Source organism: Lampetra fluviatilis, chromosome 2 (genome assembly GCF_964198595.1).
Source record: "Lampetra fluviatilis chromosome 2, kcLamFluv1.1, whole genome shotgun sequence".
NCBI lineage: Eukaryota > Metazoa > Chordata > Hyperoartia > Petromyzontiformes > Petromyzontidae > Lampetra > Lampetra fluviatilis.
The window spans coordinates 11,593,204-11,604,067 of record NC_136276.1 but is presented as its reverse complement, the minus strand read 5'-3'; the positions used below and the strand labels follow the sequence as shown (position 1 = coordinate 11,604,067).

General features: G+C 40.9%; 1 protein-coding gene across 2 annotated transcripts in view; it reads right to left on the bottom strand.

Annotated features, from left to right (window-relative positions):
- Positions 1-2,475: 2,475 nt before the first annotated feature.
- The window catches only part of CTNNAL1 (catenin alpha like 1), a 105,499-nt gene continuing 97,110 nt past the window's right edge, over positions 2,476-10,864 (bottom strand). For both annotated transcript variants that reach the window (XM_078869321.1, XM_078869316.1), the window contains one exon: positions 2,476-10,826. In XM_078869321.1, coding sequence (XP_078725447.1) covers positions 10,665-10,826 — 162 coding nt within the window. In that variant the 3' untranslated portion in view covers positions 2,476-10,664. The remainder of the gene's footprint in view (positions 10,827-10,864) is intronic.

Sequence of the window (10,864 nt, the reverse complement as noted above, 5' to 3'; positions counted from 1 at the left end):
TCCTATTATCCAATCATGTTTTGCCGATGATGGATTTTTATGCAGATTGACCCTATTATAATGATCTGTGACACAATTCGCGGTTAAGTGGAACAAAATCCACAAATAACATCGTGGATGAGATGGTCAATGCGTGATCTTCATCGCTGACATAAAAAAAATTACTGGAGAGGATTATTATAATGCAAACGTGTACAAAAATTATTTACATTTCATCAGAGGGTGGGTTACTCGGTGGGGGCTCCTGGCAAATGTTACATTTTCCATGTTTCATCTTTCACTGGTTCCCCACTCTTTATAGAAAATACGTGTGTCACGCTGTATGTTTGAATGCCATGGAAACTCCTTCTCGCAGCAGGAACCGCGTTAACCCCGGTCTGGTCACGGCCAAGTACGTATGGTACCACATGCCAACGGTGTGGCCCAAGATTGCCATGTGGATGGAACCATTGGACTAATGTTCGACGTTTGCCAAGAAGACTTTCCTGGCACAAGGCGGGCGGGGGGGGGGGGTGCATAGTTATATTACGCATGGGGTATGCAAAAGACACATTTGTCATTTCAAACCCACACTTCATTGTAATTTAAAAAATCATCCGTGCGCAGGGGTCTCTTTCCAATTGCTTGCTCACACCGGCCCTGGCAGAAGTAGGGCCTCCACGCGAGGCAGTGCTCTTCACCAATCTCCAGAGGGAGGGCCACTTTAGCCGAAAAGACATCAGTGTGTGATGGCCGCCGCACATTTGAAACGATTGGGGCTTGACAGCAGCACGATGATTGGGGGTTTTCACTCTGTGCGTAGTCTTGTCTGGGCCCGCACTCTGTGCCACCAGGGGCTGCCAGTGGCCGCCTTGCAATTGTCGTGGCATTGTGGGACGCGATCGCCACTCCTCGTAGCCGACAGTGCCGGCTAGGTGAATGGTGTCGGGCCGTTCGTCCTCGGTTAACCGCCTGGGGAGCATCGTGACCCCAGGGAGGGGGCTGGGGGGATGACGTCACAAAAGGAAGCTGTGGCTAGGGGCGGGGTGAGCTGGGACTGTGGATAAAAGCCGGGTCCCTGAACGGTCCCGGCAGTCGTCGTCCGCCTTGAAGACCTGAAGAGAAGATTCCAAAGGGCAGAGCCCGAACCCCTGGCTCGGGTCGGGCTTGTTAATGTTGTTAATAAACGTGTTGCCTCCAATGAAGCTTCCTCCCATTTGTACCCACGACACAATGAAGAACACCGCTCTCTCTCTCTGCCGCGGTGTTGTTGGAACTTCGGGGGGGAGGGAGAACCGAGAGCCCCGCACCTCGCCAATTAGTCTGAGAGAGAGAGACACCAATACACTCACGCAGACACAAAGACAAAGATCCCCCATATAGCCCTAGCAGACGGTTGGGGCAAGTGCTGTTAACGAGCATCCTACGAAGGTGGCCACGAAACACGAGGGGGTGGGGTGGCCGGCACCACGACGCCCCCCTCTCCACCTGTGTGTTCCGAGTGGCGATGCTTACACTCATTTTAGGCTGAGTCGACCTAAGGGAGGTCCCAGGACCAGTTCAGATTATCGTCACCGGCATTGGCCGTGAGCTGGATTTGAACTCGGGTGGACAGGGTTCACGAGCTCACCGCTATACAACGACAGCTCCCCCAATTCACAGACACGGACACGCAACAGAGACACGAATATGCCCTCGGCGGAGTTGGGCACATTCTTGTCACGGATTTGTCGCAGCGCCGCTTGATTTCCCTTTGTTTCTCGCACGAGAATCGGGCGAGGGATCGTGAACGATCTCTCAGCCTCCGGTGGTGTTGCCACCGTGGGTGGTGCTTTGATTCGGAGTTCCGCGAAGATGCAGCGTGCTCGAGGGATATTGCGAAGAGGTGTCATGTGCCCACACTTTACCTCCACCATAAGCGACCTGCCGATGGACAACAATAATTATAATCATTATTGTATCATGGAGATCGAATAGAACTAGCAACCTCTGGATTGCCATAAACACCACGGCAGCATCCATGGTCTTCATTTGTATCATAGCTCGTGAGTCCAAGTTCAGGGGTCTGCTTAAGCCAAGCACAATTGTTGGGGAGGGGGGATGCTGGATGGATGTCTCTAAGGCCTCTTACTGCATTTCCGGGGTTCACAATGTTCTAACTCCGTAGTCTAGTCAGGATTTCCACAGTCACTTGCAATCATTAAAACTGTTTTTTAAACTGAGAACAAAATGAAGAGTGGGCTGTGGTTTCTGCACCGAATAAATGGCCGTTGTCCAAGGTGAAGCTGCTGTGGAAGAGCACTGGTAGAGAATTATTCTGGATTAAGGTTTGTGTATAAGGTGGTGGTGGGTATGTGTTTTTGGTCTGTGGCTATTTCACCATGCTAAATATCTGCATAAGATCATACAGAGGTTGCCAAATGTTATTTTTTGGATGATCGGACGTGCTTATGTGAGTATACTGGAGTGTGTAAGTTATAGATGCTTAATACAGGTAACAGTTAATGAAGCCAAAACACAACACCGTTGTAAGCTTTAAATAAAGCTAAAGTTTTATTTTCCAAAAATAGACTCAAGGTTCTACCACTTACAATAAGTAAACACAGTGGATAATCTACCCATACAAATTAGAAGTTCACACAAACCCCCTCTGAACAGTGTTGACACAGCAATTGTGTTTACATTGGAGAAATATATCTGCAGTGAGGTCCACAAAATGGGTTTGTCATGGCACAACCAAGCATATTGGAAACTGATGGATATGTATACTGTATGGCCATGAAGGCACTAAACCTTACATAAAAATACATGGTTGTGAATAGGTTTAAAATTGAAAATGAACAAGAAAACTATTTTACAACAGAGCAGGCACCGATAAAATATAATTTTTGCAGCGAATGGCGGCGGATACAGTTTTATTCTGGCCATGAATTATGCAAAGTACAATACTGTAAATGAATTTGAAAATACTTTCCTGAACAGTAACCGGTGGAAAAAATGCTTTTTGGTGCTCTGGAAATACAAAACATAATTCTAAAACATGTTTAACACAAAGGTAATGATTGGAATTGAAACAAGATGTATGAAATTCAAGTTTCTCAACACGACATATTTTATCAAAATGCAGTATATTACATTTTTGTAGACATGAAGCACACAATGGATCTAATTCATGTGTTGTCAACGGGGCCATTTGGCACCAAAACCTCTCTTAATTGACGTGATCCTCTTGACCCTCCAACCAATGCGGAGGTTGGTCGGGTGATTCCACTCTGATTGGCTGACCTTTGACGAAGTAAGGTTAATCGGGTATTTTGGCCATCGAGGCATATGATGTAGGCCCGAGCTATGCAGTCGAATTGGCTTTTAAGCGGCAATATTAAAAGTAACCTTGTGGTAATGTACCAACGAGGTTACTGGAGTTACATCATGAGACCTCCTTTGCCAGTATTAAATTATGATAATAGGGGTTTTCCCCTTTCTGGCAATGAAACAGGTGTTAAGATGTTAAAACACCAAATTGAAACCTTTGCAAGGAATCACGTCTAAATTAACCACATATACTTGCAGTGCACATGCAAACAAAAAAACATGCTCTGACAGTATGTAAAGAAAGCTGTCTCTGGTGTGGACCAAACAGTTTCAAAGACAATGTACATACTGTGGAAGCATGTTTTTTTGTTTGCATTTTCACCACACGTATATGTGGTAAACCCTATTATCAGGTTACTGGAGTGTTTCGTTCAAAGTTACCCACAGTTCCCATCCTTCCATTGCTAGTATGGACAGTGCATTTCAGATGCCTCCCATTGGAACTATTTTGGCTCTTTAAATACATTTTTGGCCGTTGTTCCAAACTAGTATTTGCCTGATTACATGACTTTAAAGTACAATATTTTGTATGTGATCATTGTCCACATTTTGTTGATTTCAAATGTGGTAATCATTACGTTACCTATGCTGCATTGCAGAGCTCTGCCATATTTCAATGGAAAGATATGTAATTGGATAACTCGTAGCAGTGTCATGACCTTGACTCAGAATAGAGATTTGTGAGGCTGGCCAGGAAGAGTAAAGTTCTCCTCAATGTGAGGCCATCCTAGCGACCCGTGACAAATCCAGTGACTTTCTGGGACGAGGACAATATGCGATTCATGAGCAATTCCAGGTAAGTATTCAGGATCGTGCATCCATTGACTATGTTCAATACTTGGGAAAATATTGAGATTTTTTAAAATCTATCTAGTGACATGCAGTGACTTTCTGAATTATGTTTAACACGTAGGCTTTCGCGACCAATATTATTCATAATCAACGTTTTTGGGTTTAGATCGCGTTATTTATAAATGTGTCGTAACCCTCCACCACCCGACACGGCCAATCAGTAAAAAAGTGTCACGTTGACAAAAGAGAAATAGTTCACTGATTGCATCCAGCATCATCGGGCGAATTACCAGCGAAACGTCGTACTCAAATTGTAAATGTTGTGGTTTCACGCTTCAACACACCGGTGGGCTAAAGCAGTGAACTATTTGTCTTTTGTCAACATGACACTTTTTTACTGATTGGCCGTGTCGGGTGGTGGAGGGTTACGAGATCTAAACCCAAAAACGTTGATTATGAATTTCTGAATTCTGTTTGGTGATTTTTTGATTTAAGGATTTGGAAACACTGCCCTCACAGATGATATAATGTGAAGAATTCTGTGAAGTTTCTTGACCAACACTGCCGAGAAGTACATTGGTCTGGGTGAGGATTACCTTGCAGGCTGAGCTCCCAGAGTGCACCGCTTCACAACCATGGGCAGTGGCAACTCCTGAAAAACACATTTGAGTCGCTTGGGAGTGTCTTGTCATCTGGTTATTTTATTGTCAAGATGTTTCATTTTTATTTGTACTTTTTTGCACTTGTTATTGCTTTGGTTTGCATTGTTTGGTGTTTTGTCAATTCCTTCCATATGAATGTGAAAGAAAATAAAAAAAATTGGTACAAACTCATTTCCAAACCACATCTACTTTGGCTTCAAGTCAAGAAGGCAAATTGCTGGAATTTAATACACTAAACCATGTCCCTGCTTTAGCTTATGCCAACACATGAATCAGAAACCATCGTTCACAGATATATTTTGTACAGTGCTAACAATAAGACGCACCATATTGTATTTCTAGGTATGTTGTGTATGCATGTCATTTGTGGAAGTGTTTTAAATGTTAACAATCAATACTGAGGTACATAGATAATGTTGTACCTCTTTACCTGATTATGACCATTCCATAACCCCTTTTGCAAAACACTCGCTATCAACAGGTTCTCGTCTGCTCAAATGTTTTTATTTATGTCAAGACCTGCATCCTAAATTTTCAACATATAATGTAGTATGTAGAAAAAATACTTTTCTGTATTGCGATTTTTTATTTCTTGGAAAAATTACGTTAAATGTTTACCTTTTTTATATTTAAAACTGTAAGTGTTGTTAGTACAATGTTATTATCATTATGACAATGCCGGGGTGCTATTAAGTGTGAAATTGACGAGGGGATTGCCCACGTTTTTAGGCATGAAAATTCAGATTCTTCACGCAGCATAAAAAAATGGCACATTTCATTCAGTTTTTTTTGGTTTCCGCACAGGCAAGCGCCACTGTGAAAATAATACGTCCGCACAGATAGCGGCTGCACCACCATGCGGTCGGGTAAATCAGCGTGACCTGTTTTGGACTTTTCTCCAGTAAGCTCCGAATATTTTTAAATAGGACAGTGTCAAATTGAATAAATCTGTGTTTTAAACAGTAATGAAATCCATTATATGGGCATTTATTAAAGTGGAACGTCTAATAAAAAATATAAAAAGGTTACAGCCTTGTGTTGTTACATGAAAAATAGCAGGTCAGCCATCCAGGGCTAATAGAATCTGACATCAAACAGCGTTACCAACACCGGTCAGGAAAAAAGCACCGTCTTGTAAATTTTCACACAATGAAAACATCTGTAACATGATGGCCCTCATTTCCTGAGCTTTGCTGCATGAACCCCCTCCCATGTAAGTTCAGTTTACATCCATATTTTCAAACGTGTATATCCATATACATACACACATGTTTACATATACAGAGAGGGAATATTGTCAATGGAAAAAAGGCAATTTTGACAAAATGGCATGGGTAGAAATGAGGCCATACAGCACTGCACACTCATCTAACATTACAGTAATTCATACACAACAGGGTCAGCATAATTTACAGGATCATGAGAACTGACTTTATCCTATCCATGTATGAAACAGAAGCATATTTTCATATGCAGTAAGACCACCGAAAATTGTCCTTCAAGTTACAGCCCGTACTTGCAAAATTTTTACTTGAAATTTGCAAACTGCAACCACAACAACCCATCATGCTGCCACCACGTCTACAATACAAAGCCATCAAATGATCCGTTCATGCAAGCAATCACATTTTGCAAGGTACGACATACAGTACAACGCATTTTAATCGCATACTTTTCAGTAAAAGCAGGAAATTGTAAAAAAATTTTTATTAAAACACTGCCTCAATGGTAACCTATAATTTCATGGCTACGTTTTAAATTTGGACAACTGAAATTGGTAGATATAGCTTTCGTAAATTGACATTGTACTCCATGAAAAATTTACTATTCCCATGAAACTTATACTCCTTTATTGTCTATTCAAATTGGAAATGCACACCTTAGCTTTTCATGCCATTTCGACCTTTTTAAAATAGCCAACCTTTTATATATCAAATAAAAACTCAAAAGTTTAAAAACACGTAGAAAAATGCATGATTGGAATTACATTCAGAGAGAGATAATATGCAGGTTAGAGACAACATTTAAGGACATTACCGTATGAAGAAAAGTAAGTAGGACAGGACACATCTCAAGAAGGGATCATGACCAATGGTCAAGAGCAAGGGTCGGCAACCAAAATAACAAGAAGAGCCATTTTTTTCGAATTCCGTAAACTCAATATTTTAAGAGCCGCAATGCATGTGGTGAATACGTGACGGTGGTTCTGAGTAACATCACTAAGCAGTCCTTAAAGAGCTGCATGAGGCTCAGAAAAACCGCAGGTTGCCGACCCCTAGGTCAAGAGTTATGATGGCGTGACCGCCACGGGAATACAATGCGTCCAAGAGGAGTTTCTCGAAGGAGATTGAACATCAAAATCAGCCGATTCTAGGTGCAGCTTCGAGGTGCATTGTTGGATTGTTGGGGGGGATGGTTAAGTAAGAGCTTGGAGAGGCTTTCACCCAGCAGTGGATTCATCGTGGCTGATGACGATAAATTACAAGTATTCTTTGGTTCTTTCGGTAAAGTCACGTATAAAGATAAAATAATAAATTAAATTTAATACTAGCATACGACGTTTCGATTGCAACACAAGCAATCATCATCAGGTGTGTTACAATCGAAACGTCGTATGCTAGTATTTAATTTAATTTATTATTTTATCTTTATACGTGACTTTACCGAAAGAACCAAAGAATAATTCCTGCAGTCACGAAAGCTCCAAATTAAGTTTAAATTACAAGTACTCTACCGTTTAAAACCTCAACGGATTTTGACAAATTAGACCATCATTGGACATGACGTGTAATATGTATACGTGATTGTTATGAGCTAGCGTTTGTTATATACACCTACTCTTTTAAATGTGCTTGTCAGCAAATATGATTTTCAAACAGTGGAAGTGAGAAAGACGATTTGGGATTATCAGTGTTAGTGACACATCAAGCAGCCAGGATGTATTATACTCCGCCCAGATTTGATCCAATCTGTAAAATGTGACCTTCATCTACATTTTTTCTTCTTCCCAAAGACAAGTTTTTCAAAGCAACAATGTTTTAGTAAACGTGAAAATTGCTCATTGTAAAACTACGGTTGAATAATGTGCGATTCCAGGAAAAAGAGCAGACAATGCATTGGAGTAGGTTCTGCCAAAATATCCAGCAAATTCGTTAATGTTTATTGTCTTTAAGTTGTAACGTATTGTATAATGCAGTACGCCTAAGCAACTGACATATAAGCATGACAAACGCACGCACATTGTTTCAGTGATTTAAGCCGTGCTCTTCCTCCATTGTGAGCATTTCTTGGTGCCCATCATACATTCACACATGCACTGTATATACAAATACACCGCATGGCATTTATATAAAAAAAATAAGCATAAATGCCCTGAAGTGGGTATACCGCGCAAATATGTTAGTTGTAAGCAAACAAAAACATTCACTAACACGCAGATATTTCATTCACTAATACATTCAATAACATTCACTAACACGCTGATATTTCATTTACTAACACATTCAATAACATTCACTAACACGCTGATATTTCATTTACTAACACATTCAATAACATTAACTAACACGCTGATATTTCAGATCCACAGCTCTTCCAGTGACTGCCATTTGTATAAAACAAAATAGCATTATTTTTAAAAAGGCAGTTATTAAACTCAACATACAGCATTATCAGTGATAATTATTTTAAATGACACAAAAGACAGAAAGGCACATTAATGAGAACAGCATTAACCAGTAGACCATGATTCCAGTTTTGAGAATGACTGAAAAAAATTCGTTATATAACTCTTTCAATAATTTTTGTTCTAAGCCCATCATTCAAAACACATAATATCCATTCCACTCTGCTGTTACGTAGCATTTACTATACTGGCTATACCATTATAGTCACAAACGCCAACAGTGTCTTAATACTATACTGTACACACACAAATACTTGACTCCATGCATTAATGGCCAGTGGTAGCAGCACACCTAACAAAAGGAGGCAAGGATAGGAAGGTATATATTGGAGAAAGGTGCAAATGATGCATTATTACAACCTTGGCACCAGGATATCCTTTAAAATCATCCACTATCACTTTCCATCAGGCTGGCCTGTGTCCATGGCTTTGTAAGTAGGCCTTCGTCATTGTAAGCTGGCTAGAGCTGGGTCACCCTGACTTTTATTTTAGATACCAAGCACTAAGAGTACTGTTTATAAAAAAAAAAAAGATCAAATAAAAAATATACTTTTTTTTAATTTTACACAATCTATAAAAGCCATTGTTATTAACACGTTGACCAGCCAAGCCCTTGTGTCGATGATTATCTTATTCCTCCCACAGTGGCCAAAAGCATGTCTCGGGCAGCGGTGTGTGACAATGGCCACCGGTAAAGCACCATACGATCCACGGTGGGTCGTATAGCCTTTGTCATAGAAATGAGCATGGTTTAAAGATAAGTTTCTGTTGCTGACTCCATAACCGACAACTGCAACTGACCCATTGCAGACTTCCACTCAGTTAAAGTGCAACCTCCCTGGAAGTGTAAAGAGGCCGTAGTGATATAAATCCAGGGGTGTGCTGTTGCTCTGTTTATCAAGAGAACACAGTGCTGGGTCTTTAATGGGTGGGCTGGGATCCAACCTGACATTGAACATTTTATTTCAGGTAGACATAATTAGAATTACCTGGAACGTTTGAACCTTGAGAGGGCCACAATGTTTCAACTATGGAAAATGGTGTTTTGCAAATGCAACATTAGCATGCACTTCCTGAGGACCCACGCATATGAGGATCTCTGTCATGCCCTTTGCCAACAACTTTTAAATCCTTTGTTAAAAGTGAATATGGCCTGTACTGCAACCCATTCCCCATGATTGACTACAGTAGAGTATTTTAACCTATATGTCAAAAGACTACACGGCAGAATGTTTTTTGTAACCGGATGTCCTGAGGTCCTTTTTTGGATATGAAACACATTGCTATTTGAACTTCAAATGTTACATAAACCAGCAAGTGTCTGCATTACCAATGGGTCTCGTACAGCAGCAGCCAAATCCATGATTAATATGGATTCCAAAGGTTGTGCAAAACAATTGCTGGGTTTTTTTAAAAGCAGGAATTTTCAGGATAGCGTGCAAGTTGTGACACGGGCAAACGTGTGTACGCCTGGATGTGTGATTTCACTTTGTCAGCTGTTTCAAGAAATGCATTCATACTTTGCATTTTATATTGACACGTGAAATTATTCTTACAATTTGGGAACACATTAATGTATGGTACTAATGAATAAAAACAAAAATAAAAACCAAGCAATAAAAACGGTAATTATATTACTGACCCAATGGCAGTTAACACAATTTGCTTTGGTGTCTTAACATTTTCAGCAAATGCTTAAAAGATATCTGCTTGGCTAAAGTAAGGTGAGCTGCCCAACTAGACAACACATCAACCAGTATAACAGCTGACAGAAGAAATGCTTCTCAAGACCTACTTGCCCAATTACAGGCAAAATCAACAATACTTGCTTTTTTTTAAATCAGGACAATAGTTACTGCAGTGTCAGTACTGGACTAGTAATGTGAGAAGTCAACAGCAGTTACACTCTGGGAGATTGACTCCTGGTATAGGAATGTGGAATTACTAGAACGCGCTCAGGACTGCCAATAGAGATGAGCACTTCCCAACACTCATTTGAGCATTGAAACACTTGGACTCTTTTATATATTTCATAACCCAACCCAGATCACCTCTCCTCTCTCCTCTTTCCTTTCTCCTTATTTCTAGATTGTTACCTCTTTGTTCCTTCCCACTTCAATGTATTTCTTCACGACCCATTGCCCGTGCATTTAAGAGGATGCAGTCACAAAAGGTTACTTGTCATCCGAAACGCCGAGGTTAAGCATCCTCTGTTCAAGCCCTTTGGTGGTGCGCAGATCCCCGTTGACAGTGGCGTTGCCAGGTGGCGAGGTGATCCTGCCTGCTGATGCCTCGCCATTCCAACGCTGAGCTGAGTTCTGGTTACAGCTCTTGTACTGCACAGAATAAACAGAACAACAATAATAGATTGCAT